Source organism: Piliocolobus tephrosceles, chromosome 1, assembly GCF_002776525.5.
Source record: "Piliocolobus tephrosceles isolate RC106 chromosome 1, ASM277652v3, whole genome shotgun sequence".
Lineage (NCBI taxonomy): Eukaryota > Metazoa > Chordata > Mammalia > Primates > Cercopithecidae > Piliocolobus > Piliocolobus tephrosceles.
The window spans coordinates 102,246,795-102,263,595 of NC_045434.1; the positions used below are offsets into that span (position 1 = coordinate 102,246,795).

Genomic DNA, 16,801 nt, shown 5'->3' on the forward strand with positions numbered 1-16,801 from the left:
AATTCACAGATACAAACCTGACATCTAATTAATAGTAGTCAGCCTACGTTGCTCTGTGGCTGGGTCTGAACAGGCATGAAAAGTGGGGCATAGAAGCAATTTTAAATAATAAATTGCTTATTAAGGAAAAAGTGCATTGTTGGAAATTGGAGGAGCTGTAATGGCTCTCAAAGGAATTATAATCCATAGGTAACTACTTTGATCTCTCGGTCGTCATGTCATATTGTTGAATTCATGATGTGCTGACATTCAAAATAGATGAGTCATACTCAATTCTGCCCATTTGGGATCAAGATGACAGCTTTTGCCTGTTTAACAAGCCTCTAATCCCTGGATAAATCAACAAGCATGCTTATTTAACATTCCCTTTGGCTGTGCAGATATGATTTAATATAATACAGTAACTTCTAGTAATACAAAATAACCTTGAGTCTTTCCCCCAGGAATCCTGAAGTTTGCATCCTGTAGGTCAGAGCTGTTACCTAACTATACTTTTCAGACTTGTTCTGAAGATGCCAGGTAGCATAAATTGTTCTCTTTTGTGAGCTATTTTCACCTATTACTGTGTTTTTATTCTTCATAACCTTCTAGAATGAGAACAATCAATACGGCAAAATTATTTACTTCATCTATTTCTTTTTAAGGAAATGGTTAGTAGGCCTGTGAAATAGTAAAGAGAAAAAAATTTAGTGGTAGGTCCTTAGTGTTCTCAGGAACTTGTTTGGGGAAACACTGAAGAAAAGCCAATAGAGGGAATGTAATGGAAATGGAACATTACCCAGACTTTCTAAGGAAAAGCAGTGTCCTGCTTCACAGACAGCAATGAGCTAGACATTTGGAGACCTGGGTTTTAGTCTTAACTTTTCTACTAGCTACACATGTTGCTCTGAGCAAGCTGTGTTTTTTTTTTTACAATAATCGCACTGCAGTTTCTTCTCTTAGAAAATGAGGAATTGGCCTGTGCTTTACAAGGTCCCTGATAGCTCTGGAATTCTAATTTATCCCTCTTTTTTTCTGCATGATTTTTAATGAGGATTGGGAGCAATTGTTCTCAAACCAAGACAATCAACACGATTTTCAGCTACTGAAAATTATTAGAATGTTCATGTCTGAAAATTGTTTTTATTCACCAGATAATCTATACCAGTACATTTTTAATAAGTCTACACTTGAAAGGTATGAACATGGTGTTTTGTAAATAAGATATTCCCCAATATACTGTTCATTTGTGACTCTTTTCAGTTCTCTTGTTGTTTTTATTTTTTGTTTGTTTTTTGGGACAGGGTCTTGCTCTGTCAACCCAAGCTGGAGTGCAGTGGTGTGAACATGGCTTACTGCAGCCCTGGCTTCCTGGGATCAAGCCATCCTCCTGCATCAGCTTTCTGTGTAGCTGGGACCACAGGCGGTATCACCATGCCCATCTAATTATTTTGATTTTTTTTAGAGATGGGGTCTCATTTTGTTGCCCAGGCTAGTCTTGAACTCCTGGGCTCAAGCGATTCTCCCACCTCGGCCTCCCAAAGTGTTGGGATTACGAGTGTGAGCCTTCCGTTGTTAAACACCGTGTTCCTGCTAACTTCCATCTTGTCACCCAGGTTGAACACCTAGCTGTCACAACATCCAGTCTGCCACGAATGTCTTTTGCTTCTACTGATAGAATATTTTTTTCTTTCTAACCTAATTGATTTTGCCCTTGTTCTGTTCCTGCCTTCCCCCGACCTTGGGTTCTTATGATAGCTTCCAGTTAGGTCACCTGGACTGCAAGCTTAATGTCTCACAAGCCATCCTATACATCATTGTGAAGCACAGCGATAATTGCACCATTTCTATGCCAAAAATTGTTAATGACTCCTCAGTGCCTAGGGAGTCAAGTCCTGGAACCCGAGTCTTTCCAATAGTGTCCTCTGTGGCTAAAAACCAACTACATTTCTAGGCTCAATTTCTGTTATTCCTCCTCACACATCTACAAGAGAGTTGCAATCTGGTCAGATTTTTACTGTTGCCTGAACTTTGTTGCATCCTTGCCTTTGTATGTCCCTTTTTCTTTTCTGGGAATGCCCTTCACTTTCATTTTTATCTGTCTTGATTCCTTCTACTCTTCAAAAATTCAGTGAAAATTCCATCCCCTACCACTTCCTTTCCTTTTTTCAGCTGCAAATGAACTCTCCCCAGTTAGAACTGTTAGGGGGCTGCACTTTCTCATGACCTCATCACATTGTAACTTTGGCGTGCATCCCCACTCTTCCTCTTGATATTTTGAGCTTTTTAAGAACAAAAGTTGTACCTTTTACAAATAAATAGTATGATGTAGAAAACACGAAGTTGAGAGTTAGGAGACTTGAGTTCTAGACCCAACTCTGCAGTTGACAGACTGTACTACTTTTGACAAATCACTCTACCTTAGTATTCTCATTTACAAATTGATGATTTGGTCTGAATCAGTACTAGTCTATGCAGAAGCTTTTATGGTCCACTGAAAAATGAGAAAAATATAGAAATATAGAGACTTTTATGAATGTAGACTCTCAATTTAATAGACTTTATTTTATTTTGTCTTTCCTACTTTTTAGGTATAAAAATGTCACTTATTTTATGAAATTATGAGACAGGAGAGAGTAGATAGGTGTTAACTGTCTCCATTTGGTAGAATGAAAAATTGGGATGTAATGTTGATTCCTCAAATGATGGGAGGGGGATTAGAATTGGCCTAAAAAATTCTGAAGCACATCTCCATAATTCTAAGATATTTGTGTCTGACCTATATTGCATAGCAGTTAATATATATGGTTGGCAAATGACTGAAATGAAACTGAATGAATGATTAGCCGACACGACTCTACCACTGGTTTCTTTATATATCTGGGGTTCTTTTTCTTTGGATGTAAGTAGTAGTGAAGAGAGCTTTTCTATTTTCATGGAATATGTTATGCTTTTCTTTCCCCATTTTCCATTCCTTCCTTCCATCCTTGCTTACTGACCAATACTCTTAGGGCTGCTAGCATACTGAAGTTATTATTACTATTATTTGCTCTCTATGTGCCAATTTGGCAGACCTATGGCAGAGAGAAAGGTGCAGCATGCCCAGAATCTCTTCATGGGAAATAAAGTGGTAGATGTGGGAATAAAGGTGACTCAACACTTCATGCTTTTTCATAGAAGAATCTGACGCCAACACATCCTCACGGAATTAGCAAGAAATTTCCATTGCAAAGCCTTTGTCTTCTCTAAGGGAAAAAGAATGCTGAACGTTGATTTTTGTTTTCAAACAGGAAACTAGATTTCAAAAAGACATGGCCTTGTTCTCCCCAGGTAACACAGTCTTATTTCTTGATGAGAATTGGCTACATGAACCAGATAGGAAGTCGGAAACCACATCCAGGTTTGTGCGAGCAAATCCAGTAGGATTTCTGAGCCCCTCATTATAGTCTAAACTAGAGAGTCGTTTTGCTGGCTCAAATCAGTGTGGAATTTTTTTCATATGGGCTAAGGTTTTTTGTTTTGTTTTGTTTTCCCCCCTATGGAAAACCTTTCAAGCAATATAGTATGAAATAAAAATAACGAAGAGTGTTAATAAGAGAAGGCCCTTTCAGCCTTGGTACTATAAAACCATACTCAGGATATTCAAGTTTCATTTCCTTTTCAGGTTGTGCTATTTATGTCTGCCTAGTGCACTGTGAAGTATACCTCATTTATTAACTGCCTCCATGTTACTAGGCAAGAAGTCTGTGACAATGATTAACATTAATGGTGGCAAGTCGGCAACCACCCCCTTATGTGCCTCAGTGTTCTATAATTCAAACTATACAAATTAGTATAAGGTTATGGAAATAAAATCTGTAAAGTAAAATGCTTTTACAACCTCTGTATTTTCCCTCTCTTCTCATTATCATTGGGCAAAGTTTGGACATGTAGACTAGTAGACTTGTTTTAGTCACACAGGAGGTTACTAATAGATCTTGTTCTCTTAGTATAGGATTTTTGTCTCTAATGCCTCTAGTGAAAGCAAATAGAATCAAGAGCATTGTTTGGTCTAGATTCTCTAAAACTTATCATGGTTTTGGGATTCTTGATCCCTAGCTCTCAAATCGTCATTTATTCATTCACTCGCTCATTGAATAAATATTCATTGAGCATGTCACACTAGGTTCTGCTTAATTAAATGGTATACAAAATAGACATGGTTCCTACCTGTGGTCCAGGGGGAGTTACAGTTAATAAACATGTCAATACAAAAATGCATGTGTAATTACCAGTTGGGCTAAGAGCAAAGATGGAATTTAAAAGGGTGCAGTTAAGAAGAGTAGCAGAATTATCCTATTTTGGAGAGATGATCAGAGAAGATCTCTCTCAGGAGATAACATTTTGACTGAGACTTAGAACGAGGAGTCAGGTATGTGCAAAGTAGATAAATGAGCATTTCAAATCTGGTTGTAGTGCAAATGTGAGTAGTCTGAACACAGAAAGAGCTTGGCACAATCCAGCACTGGGAGTATCTCAGTCTGGCTGAGTTGCTCAGTCTGCCCTGAGCCTGTGGATCAAGGCGGGGGAGTGTGAATGGGTTGGAGAGGCAGACCAGAGTAAGGGCCTGCTGGCTCTACAAGGCTGGGCAAGGAATTTGAATTAAATTCTGAGTGGCAGTGGCCACTAAAGAGAATGACATGGTCCAGTTACATGTTAACAAAGACCAATTGGGGTGCTGGGTAGAGAAGAGGTTGTACAGGGACGAGAATGGAAGAAAGGAGTTCAGTTCTAATGCCACATAGAGTAGTTCAGTCAAGAGATGATGACATGGGCTAAAGTTTCTGGAATATATGTCATTCTTTCTCACTTTGATATTCATGCTTACATAGGGCCTTTCTTTAAAAACATTTAAATTAAATTTTATTTTAAGTTCCAGGATACATATGCAGGATGTGCAGGTTTGTTTCATAGCTGAACGTGTGCCATGGTAGTTTGCTGCACCTATCAACCCATCACCTAGGTAGTAAGTACCACATGTATTAGCTATTTATCCTGATGCTCTTCCTCTTCCACTCCCTGACAGGCCTCAGTGTGTATTGTTCCCTTCCCTGTGTCTATGTGTTCTCATTATTCAGCTCCCACTTATAAGAGAGAACATGTGGTGTTTGGTTTTCTGTTCCTGTGTTCATTTGCTTAGGATATTGACTTCCAGCTCCATCCACGTTCCTTCCAAGGACATGATCTCATTCCTTTTTATGGCTGTGTAGTATTCCATGATGTATATGTATTACATTTTCTTTATCCGGTCTGTTATTGATGGCCATTTTGATTGATTCCACGTCTTTGTTATTGTGAATAGTGCTACAGTGAACATACACATGAATATATCTTTATAATAGAATGATTACTATTTATTTGGGTATATACCCGGTAATGAGATTGCTGGGTTAAATGCTATTTCTGGTTCTAGGTATTTGAGGAATCGCCACACTGTCTTCCACAATGATTGAACTAATTTGCATTCCCACTGACAGTGAAAACTGTTCCTCTTTCTCCACAGCCTTGCCAGCATCTGTTGTTTCTTGATTTTTATTTATTTTTATTTTGTATTTCTTTATTTTTTTTTGGAGACAGAGTCTCATGCTGTCATCCAGGCTGGAGTGCAGTGGTGCAATCTCAGCTCACTATAGCCCCTACCTCCTGGGTTTCAAGCAATTCTACCGCCCCAGCCTCCCAAGTAACTGGGACTGCAGGTGCACGCCACCATGCCTAGCTAATTTTTTGTATTTTAAAGTAGAGATGGGGTTTCAGGATGTTTCCCAGGCTGGTCTCAAACTCCTGAGCTCAGGCAATCCACCTGCCTCAGCCTCCCAAAGTATGAGGATTACAGGCATGAGCCACCATGCTTGGCCTCTTGACTTTTTAATAACCACCATTTCTGACTGGTGTGAGATGGTATATCATTGTGTTGACTTGCATTTCTCTAATGATCAGTGATGTTGAGTTTTTTTCATGTGTTTTTTGTCCACATAAATGTCTTCTTTTGAGAAGTGTTTGATCATATCCTGTGTTACAGAGTGCCTTTCTTAAGAAATGCTTCCTTTGTTCCTTTTCCTTCTCTTGTGTTTTCATTAAAATCCTACACATCTTTCAAGGCCTGGCTCACATGCTGTCTCTAACATGAAACCCCAGAGCCCTTCAACATGGAGTAATTCCTACTTCGTCTAAGCTCTCAGGCTACTTTGCCTTTATTGTGAACTTCATGACCTTCTTTTTTATATTGTAATTGATAGTGCACGTCTACTTCTTTCTTCTATATTATAAGCTCCTTGAGGAAAAATGGATGACACATAGCTATACACTGGCTGTGCACCACTCTGTCACCTGTGTTGCTTGTCACACTGCTTTGCACACAGAAGGCACTTGATGATAAATGATAAGTGGCACAACCATGCTCTTCATAAAGCTCTCTAATTCTCACATTAAAAGCTTTAAAACAAGTGTACAGATACTGTTTTTTCTAACATTTGAGGCATTTGCTATTAAATTTCCATGCATACCCATTGGCCTGGGATCCAGTGAGCTGTGGGAAATATATTTTCAACCATTTCTCCCAGGTCCATGAAGTTGAGTGCTGTTATATTTACATGGGTCTGTGGAGACCCCCAAAACATGGCATCACAGTCATGTGTCAGAAATCCCTATCATAAATGAGTTGGACAGGATAAACCAACTTGAAAGAGAAAATAAAATATTATAACCCCAACTTGAAAAGAAAATATGGTGCATGGTTTATTGCTGTGGATTATGGAGGAAGAAAGAACTGATTTTAAGTCAACACAGAAAAGCAGTGACACTCTTTAAACTCAATACAGTATTCACATGGCAGACACTCAACTTTAGAAAGTCAAACCTTTAGGGTACTGCTCTGGTCTATAAAATACATGCAAAATTGCTTTGCTACATTATTAGTGCTGCATAATTAGTGTGCAATTTTAAAGGCAAGGAATATTTAGGGAGAAGAATAACTTTGAAGCCTTGAAGACTCTTTCAAGTCAGAGTCTGGTCGTCAGAATCTCACATTGCTTTAAAAGACCTTTAAAGACTGCGGTCTTGGGAAATTCCACTCCGATAAAATGAGGTGAGAGAGAACTAGGAAAGATTTGCAATGTAGGAAACAACTTTAGCTGTCTTAATGATAAGTTCTGCAATTATCAAAAATATGAAGATGATCTTAAATAATGAGATTTCCTTATTTCTAGAATCACCTTGCACTGAGAGTGCCTTCCTTCTTTCCTGAGCTCCCTAGCACCTATCCCTAAGTCTCCATTGCTTGAATGTAGTGAGTCATTAACAATTGGTGCAGACACAAAGGTACCAAGGCTGAAAGTGGAAACACTAGAGTACATATGGAATATGTTGTTCAGGCTTGTTCTAGTCTACAGGCATGAGGGCAATGTATACAACCATGGCAGGGGTTGCCAGAACTAAGATAGGATGCAATGGATGGGGACTTATGTGTTGAGTGGAGGTTGAACCACATGGCCCCTGAGGACCAAGCTGGTGACACAATTGGATGTGCTAGGTTGGTCAGCCTTATGAAACTGGCTCTTTATTTCTGGTTTGCTTGTGATTCTTGGAGACTGAATGACATGTACTGCATCCTGTCCCGTGCAGTCTCACATTGTAGATTTTCCTTTGGGTAAGACCCTGGCAAAAGTCTGCTTTTTCTGTCCTTTACATGAACATTTCAGGTCATTAAATGAATAATTTCTAGTGGTAGGAAAGGCATGCCTTCAGTGAAATGGCAAATGCAGTCAATTTTTGGGGTCTTTCAGGCTGAGGCAGATTGTCTGGTGGTCTGATTGCACCTAACTGAGTTGACTGAGTCCATTATTAATTATTAACTCATTTGCACATAATTTGTTAACTAATTCATTCAACAAGCATTTTTTAAGTGCCTTCTGTGTGTCGTGTACTATGGATATGACCATTGACCAGTTTTCCATTTCAATATCTGTCTAGACAAGTGATTTATCACCACTTTGGGGCAAGGAAGGTGAGTAGAAGAGAGTTTATAGAGTCACATACTGGGCAAACTTTAGATTTTATAGAGAAGTGAGTCAGGTGGGTCAGACATCTGTGTGCCAGGCCAAGTTCTATATCCAGCTTCAAATTAAATCTCAAGCTGAAAGGAAATTAAGTAAAAGCAACAGCTGTTATTTAAAAAGTGATTTTTGTAATTTTCTAGGAGTACTAAAAAAGAAATCAGTTAATATAAAAGCAATTCATACTTATTTGTTTGTTTCTAGATTACCAGATTAAAAATTGACCGAAACCCTTTTGCTAAAGGATTCAGAGATTCTGGGAGAAACAGGTAAGAATCACCGGGGAAGAGGCACTTCTTTTCTATGTGACATTACTTCCCTCACATCCTGCTGACGGCTGATGGCTCCTGCCTTTTAGAAAACACCTGTATGCTCCGCCACTGTGTACACTTCAGCAAAGAGAAATGGATAGCTAACGTAAGAATCAAATTCTTTGTCGCATAGCCTAAATCACCACATCAGATCCCTCATGCTGTTTTCTTCCCTGTGTCATATTTAGTAACTGAGTCACTTAAAACAAGTTTTATGGTAATTTATTATCATTAAAAGATTGCCATTTTTTCTCTGATAAGTATTTGTAAGTGGCTTCAGCACCTGCAGTGATATCTCATCTATTTCCATTACCGGGAAACAAGGAGTTGTAGACAAATAACATTTTTTTCAGAAAATTACTCCCTTAAGAGCTAAAATAATGTGAAAAAAAATATAACTGCTTTTCTCCTGGGAAATAATTCCAAAATATATCAGATGCTTCCTGCCTTAGAAAAGAGAGTTTATAGAAACCCCTTTCTTGATGACTTAGCCTCAGTCATTATAACTAGGTTATTATATAGTGAATCTCTTAAGAATTGCTGAAGTTTATAGGACTATTTGCTCCTGCTATAAATGTCCTTACAAACTGTGTCATTTCTCTGGATGATACTTCTTTCTGTTCTCTAAATTCTTTCTCACTCCTCCTATATAAAATTAAAAGCTGTTACTTATGGAAAGTTAGGAGAGACTCAAAATGGGTAGGGAAACCAGCTGTATCTAAGATTATTCAATCAGAAAATTTCATCTTATATAGACAATATTGAATTCACAAATGTGACACATCTGTCTCATAAAGTGAGTAGGCTTTGCAATGACTGTTTAATAGATTATTTCCCCATAATTTGAGGGCGTTTATTTACATTCAAATGACAGATTACCAGGAATTATCTTCGGTATTCTCTCTGTAAGAGTTTTAACCAAAAACTTTTATTTAAGACCATTTTGTGAAATGTGCAGTGCATTATATTAGAATCCATATTTATGCTAAAAATCAGTTATGGCAATCATTTTCTTTACAAAATGATTTATGAATCACTTCTCTACTAAACGTATGTATATTTAAAATATATTTAGATTTGAATAAAATTGTATTTACCTTAGAATTTTAAGAAATTGTATGCACTGAGAAAAGTAAAAATCACTTAAACTTCCAGCTTGTGGACGACAAAATTGAGCAATATATTTTTGGTCAAGCAACTACTAGTTAGTGGTAGAGCACAGTAGAACTCAGGCTTGTGGACTATATGCCAAATGCTTTTTCCTTTCGATCTTTCGTTGTTTATAACAAGACAGAGGCCCTCATTTTCAAAATTTAGCCAGTGAGGAATGAATACCTATTACTTTCATTTCAGATGACCTGTCCTCTTCCATCCCATTAGCTTATTTTACATGTCCAGGTCAGCAGAATGTGCTTGCAAGTCATTTCCTATTGCCTTTTTTCCAAGGTGTTCTGCACTGTGGGCTAACTGAAGACCTTGTTAGTGATAAGGAGATCAAAAATAGAAGCTGGCCTTTTGTAAAGAAGCCTCTAGCTCTGTCTTGGTGGTGATTCTTTGGGGCAGGACTTTCATGACAGGCTATTTCTGGAGGCAGGCCGTGGTATGTAAGGGCTTTTAAGACCTTTAGCTTGGAGTACATGGATAGATTTTTCAGGGGTTTCAGATATTGTAGGTAAAGTTGTGTTTGAATGAATAGATGCACATTTTTCCTGGAGAGAGGTCTATACGTTTCTTCAGATTTTCAAAAAAGTCTTAAAGTTAAGAATTTCTGCTCTGGATACAACTTTCTCTCTTTCTTAAGGGTTCCAGCCTACTGGTGTTAGTTATTAAACTTCTTCTTTCCTTTTCCTTCCTTCTGTATCTCCAATAGCATTTAGTATTTGCTTATTTTATTCTTGGCACTTGAAATATTTTATTTTCTTTGCTTTTTTTCTCCCTTTTGAGTCCGTGTTTTTCAGAGATTTGTTTATTTTTCTAAAGTTGAATTTGATTTCTAAATAAGTACTTTCCTATGAGCAGTCACCCATTCCTTGGAAATTGCCATCTGAATGTACTTTGACCATTTGTTGTCTGCACTGCAAAGGCATCAAGAAATATGTAGGTCAATTGTTGATAAATGCGAAGAAGAAAAATAAATCAGATTAAGAGGTAGAGTGAGAGGTGGAGATATTTTTACAGGGTGAATAGGGATGGTGTCTCTGATAAGATGTCATGAATGTTGCAAAAGAAGCTGCCAGCTATGTACTCTGGGGCAGTGGAAACAGCGAGTGCAAAGACAGATGTGTGCCAGGCATGTCTATGATACACAAGGAGGCCCTGTGACTACAAAGCATGACCCCTGCCCAGGAACATGACTGAGCATCATGAGAATGAAGGTGCTGAGGCATGATTTATAACAGAAAAGTAGGCTAGATGAGCTAGTGTTGACCAGCATTAGATCTATGTTGTAGGAAATAGAGCCACTCTTTAACTTTGAGAATTAGACTGTTGTATCTTGAAGGATTTGCTGTTGGCTAGGAATTGTGATGACATCTCAGTTCAAGTGCTGAGGCCCTCATTCCTCTACTGGCCTGAAGGCTGGTGACTGTCTTACTGCTCAGGGCGGACAGTTATGTGTGTGTCCTTCCTAATGAGCTCTATTCTCTCTAAGGGCTACAGGAAAGCAGAACTGTGGATCCTCATTAGCCCATTTCCCTGCATTATTTATTTATTCTTTTCTGATAGCATGGGAATTCTTCATTATGTTCCATCAAAATCTGAGGGCTACTTTAAGTACTATCAGAAATCTTATCAGTTAACTTACTGTGTTCCAGACCTTTAATTATGTTTTCTCTAATCTTGAAAACAACTCGTATTTTACAAATGAAACAATTGAGGCTCAGAGAGGTTGGGCAGTTTTCCTACTGTCACATAGTAAAGCTGGAACAGCTGTTAAAGCCGACTCTGCCTGACTTCAAAGCCTGAATGCTTTGTGCTTTATCATGCTAACAGTTTACACTTGGCTTATTTTATCTTCAACAGATATTGAGAACAGAATCCCAACTCTAAAAGGCAGAATCCTACCTCTTAATCTGTGTAAAAACACTATTCAAGTCACCTAGAACCTTTGCTTTTCCAAGCAACACAAACTGTATATTCTTAGTTTGTCTTCATAGTCTACTCCCCGTGACTTCATTATCAACTTTCTATCCCCGTGTAAATAAGTGTTTTCCTAGTAGACAATGGGAAGCCAGCCTGACCTTCCCTAGCAGATGAAACTATGATATAATGACATTGAAGTCATGTGTCTCATGATGGGGCAAGGATGAATTACTAAAGATAGAAGCCATTTTTGTCCTTTAACATTCTGGAAAACTGGATTAAAATAAATTGTTAAGACAAGTAAGGAAGTCCTTGTATTTTTCTCTTTAAATATCTCAAAATTACCTGATAATCACACTTTAATTCTCACTGGCTACCCACAGGATCTGATGAGGGTAACAATTATTAATGCCACTTTGCAGGTGGGAAATATTGATAGATAAGGATATAGAGAATTATTTGCAAATCTTCTGGGAACTTGTGGTTCTGCGCCAGAATCAGGACCCAGTTCACCACCTTCCATCCAGCACCTCATCTATTGCCCTTCTGTGGTAAAAAGAAATTCTAATTTTTAAATTTTAAATCTAAGATCTTCCCCATGCATTTTAGACATCAAGTGACTCATGCAGAGGAGCATGGTTGATGAGTTGCATATAAATGTACCCAAAACATACGGATTGTATTTCCTTTAAAAACACATGGGCTTAAAAATTAGGGGGGAAAGTGCTTGTCCAATGTTTTTTGGTTTTGCAGAACACAAAACATTTGTGGAAGACTTTGGAGTTACAGAGTTTGCCAAACCTCAAACCAAAACATGTTCAGGTTTGTCAATCTCAATACATCCAAGTACAATCCAGAGGCTCAAGAAATGAGGAATGAGAGGAAAGATGGGGAGGACACAGCCACCCACAACACTCTCCTCAAATGCCTGTGAGAGTCTCTCTCAGCCCATAAGCCTCTCACACTCAGAACCATCTGAATGTGGCCCCCTGGCTGACAGCTATGTCCTCTGAAGTATAGAAAAGAGTACTTGAGGGACCTGTGGCTGAGCATACTAGCTTCCCATTTTTCATATGTTGATGTAAAGGGACAGCCAGCCAGGTGCGTTCGCTCATGTCTGTAATCCCAGCACTTTGGGAGGCCGAGGTGGGTGGATCACTTGAGGTCAGGAGTTTGAGACCAGCCTGGCCAACCTGGTGAAACCCCATCTCTAGTAAAAATATAAAAATTAGACGGGCCTGATGGTGTGTGCCTGTGATCCCAGCTACTAGGGGTGCTGAGACAGGAGGGTCGCTTGAACCTGGGAGGTGGAGGTTGCAGTGAGCCGAGATCATGCCACTGCACTTCAGCCTGGGCAACAGAGCGAGAATCTGTCTCAAAGAAGAAAACAACAACAACAACCACAACAACAAAAACAAACCAGGGATATCCACGGAGAAGTCCTCCTGGCTTCTAGCCCCATCACCTTCTCATTACTCTAAATGGGAACCAGATCTGATTGGTGAGTCTGGAAGAAGGAACCCCCTAGATTCTTGCCTGCTTACCTGCAGAACATACATTCCCAGCTGTCTTTCCATTATGTGGAAAGTCTAGCAGACGAGGCCTACGTTTCTGGGGCATTGGCTTATTTCAGGGGAGTTCTAGCCAGCTCATTCAGCCTTCTCACCTATGCCACAACCCCCAAACACCTTTATCTATAGTGAAAATGGTATTCTGGTCTCCATGGCATTAGGCTCCTGTGCCTTCCACAGAATAGATTCTGAGCTTGGGTGAAACAAGAGGTGATATTCGTTGGACTGTGTAAGACCCCAGTGGGAGCCCCAGTGAGTTCGCGTTTCAGCCCTGTGGTGCCACCATCATTAGAGCCTGTTGTAGTTCTCCCTGCTCCTTTAGGAAGTGTCAGGTGAGAAGCATGGGAAGGTCTCCACCCTTCAGAGTTGACTTATGGAACTGCTACTTTCCATTACCAAGTAATTAAGCCCCTGATGAGAAGTCTTCACTGGGAGCATGTATGCATGTGTATGTGTGTGAATGTTGAGTGTGTGTGTGTGTAAGTAAACCTGTATATGTGTGAGTGTGTGTCTATGTGTGTTTGTATAAGTATTGTAAGTATTCGTATATGTGTGAATATGTGTGTGTGTGCAAGTATAAGTATACCTGTATATGACTGTGTGTGTGTGTGAGAGAGAGAGAGAGAGAGAGGAGTGGGAGTATGTGTGTGTTCACACTGTGGGGAAGAATAGCAGATGGCCATTTCCTCTGGAGTGAAATCACTGACAGATTTTGCTTCCAGGCATTGTCTCTGCAATGGGAGGGAAATTGTTTTTTTATTTTTTTCTAAGTTGTTTCTACTTCTAGATTTCTTAGAAATTGTGTGGCCTGAATCTGGCTTTGGGTGTGTGTGTGGGAGGAGGGCAGTGTTCACCTGTTATCAGGCCTATAGCTCTCAGACACAATATCCAGGGTTGCCTCTGGGAGACTTCTCCTACTGGGGGAGATAGTAACACTTGCCCATTTTCAGGAGAAAATAGCTTTTCTCAGCTTAAGTTTTTTTTTTTTTTTTTTGGTATTGTGCTCTGTGTTCCTGGGCTCTCCCCTCTACTAGAATATAAGCTCCTGGAAGACTGGGACTGTACCTATTCCAGGTTTCTGTTCTTGTATTTTTTTTTTCATGGTGCCAGGAATACAGAATAAAATAATAATTTTTCAATTAGCTACAAAACAGTGAAAAGGTGTTGATGAGTGGCACAGAATATAAAAACCAGGAGCATTAGAGAGAGAAAGCCCTGTCCCAACCAGAGGGAAATCAGGTAGAGCAGCAGTGAGGAGCTAGTTTTGAATACCACATAAGGAGGGAAGAAAGAGCAAATCTCTAAAGAGGCTTAGCTTAAAAATTAATGACAATTTTGATGAAAGTCAGAGACTGATTGCTGCTGTAAGACATTGATTTAGCCTAACTGCAGATTAGACACACACACCCTTGAGGCCCTCTGATCTGGCTCTAGATAGCTGGGGCACGTCTGTGTGTTCTGGCTCCCTGGAGAAGGATTCCTAGCAATTTTCAGTGCCTGCGAGCTTCAGAAAAGAAGTGGTTCCCAGAGACTGAGTTAAAGCAAAATGAGGTTTGGTTGAGAAAGGCCATGCAGTAGTGAACCAAGAGGTAAAATTATGTCTTTGAGGATGGCCACCCCAATGGGGAACCTGCACCAAGGAGAAGACAAAGATCCTGAAGCTGAAGAGGAGCAAGAGTCTTTGCGCTGGGTCTAATTTTTGAGAAGCACCCCTGGGAAGTGCATGTGCACGCATACCTGGAGAGTCCACTGTGCTCAGCTAGAGGGAGCATGACAACTGTCAAGACCCTGCACATGTAAGACATAACCAAAGAAGTGGAAAGAAAGAGACTTTGCATCTTTCATCCCACATCTGATGTGAAAGCTTTGTCCTTGATGGGGTGGCTGCCAAGATTTTACAGAAAGCACAACTCAGCTTGGGAAATTTTATATAATTCTCAGGGACTTCCTTCAAAGCAAACACATATGTAAAAATAAGATGATTAAGATTGTGGTCTGTCTGGTTAGTGAAAGGTTCTATGAACTTGTCTTAAACGTGCTATGGAGTGAAAGACTCTGGGATTTCCTCTGACGGAGCCTTCATCCTGTCTATGACCTTGGGTTTTACCCTTACTCTTAGCCTCCATTGCATCTAGTACAGCTACAGGCAGGACTGTCCCATCTGACACAGTTTCCTCCAGATACTTCCAGCTGGCACGACACCCCAAAGCCACTGCTGTTGGTCCCACGATAGGGCCCAAGTGGAATGGTCCTTCTCTAGCCCAGGGAATTGGTACAGCTTCTTAGGAGTGTATGTTTTTCTCTTTGAAATCCACCATTGGAGGCCTGAGCCAGAACACTCAAATTCTGTAACTTAGAACCTATCAGAAAGGAGTCAGTGGCAGGCTCTGTATCAAAAGGAAGTTTTTTTTTTTTTTATGGGTAAGTAGTTTTAATGCATTGCCCCTCACTGAAGAAACAATAGGGCTTGCAGGATGAGGCGCAAGAAGACATCTGAGTCTGAGCTTATATTCTTAGAGTGTTTGCAGCCAGCAGTGCTGTTTGCTGGGAATGTGGCTGGTGGCAGTCCTTCTTGGTGTCTAGTGTCCTTTTACATAATGTGTCAGAGGATGCTGATCTAAAAATGGAGCCACTCATTGCATTACGGGAATGGATATATTTGCTCACTGAAAAAGGATGTTTAATGAGGTTGATATTTAACCTGAGATAAATAATTTCTCTCTAATGGTGGTGGAGAAAATATTTGGGAGCAAAGAACTTTCCCGTGACCACCTCTTCAGCAGCTGCTGTCCCATGGCCATGTTTATAAAGAACCACCTCTCTTGGGCACAAATAGGAGTCCCCTGTTGGAGGGCCAGCCCCTCCTCACAATATCCAATAATAGAAGGTGGAAGGTAAGGTGAGGAATCAAAGTGCCTAATATTAACAGGAGGAAAAGAAGGGACAAGGAAAAGTCGGCTAGAAATTAATCCTAGGGCCAGTTTGTTTTTGCTGAAATCTGAGACAACTTGTCTTTGGGGGTGGGAGGAGAAAGGGTATACAGAGGATCTCAGTTAAAATTTGCTGATAGAGTTCTCTATTATACCAAGTAACTCAAATCTTATCTATACCTTTATCTGTTAAGTTAAACATAAAAAAATACTGTATTTATAGGTCAAAAATGGCAAAATGCTAGCAATTTCATACAGTTTAACCTCATATATTTATTTTTAGCCATTCAAATAATAAGTATACAAACAACAGTAATAATTAGTTCATAGAGTATCTGTGGTCCAAATTGTCCATTTTAATCTCCAAGTTGATGATGTCAATGCACCATTTCCCATTTTACTGATGGTAAGACTGAACAAGATGAGGTATTAGCTTTCAGAATTTGTAAATCCAGCTAATGACAGCCTACAGAGAATGATTTAACTCTCTTCTGCTAGGCATAGCTTGCTCGTCAACAGAAATTGTATCTTTGTCCACCTCTGGCTCCCTGTCACTCCTGAAGGCTCATATAGTGAGCTTAGAGTCAGTAAACTGACCACTTGTCTTTAATTCAACCAGCATGATATCTCAAGTGTCTACCTTACTTTCAATTTCTATATTTTCATTTGGTTTCCTTAAAGCCATTGGGTATGTTTTTCCAGCCAATCTCTTTCTGCTCTTTCCTGGCAATCTTACCAGCCCCCACAAATTTTGCATACCCTTTTGTTATCCCTGGCATGGGTGCCTTCTTCCATTTAGCAGATCTAAAGAAGCAATAAGTGCTGGACACTCCATCAGG

The 16,801-nt window shown here is 39.7% G+C and overlaps 1 protein-coding gene across 2 annotated transcripts in view; it reads left to right on the forward strand.

Moving 5' to 3' along the window:
* The window catches only part of TBX15 (T-box transcription factor 15), a 106,129-nt gene that overhangs the window by 67,160 nt on the left and 22,168 nt on the right, over nt 1-16,801 (forward strand). For both annotated transcript variants that reach the window (XM_023222773.2, XM_023222772.3), the window contains exon 6: nt 8,274-8,338. In XM_023222773.2, the coding sequence (XP_023078541.1) occupies nt 8,274-8,338 (65 nt within the window). The remainder of the gene's footprint in view (nt 1-8,273; nt 8,339-16,801) is intronic.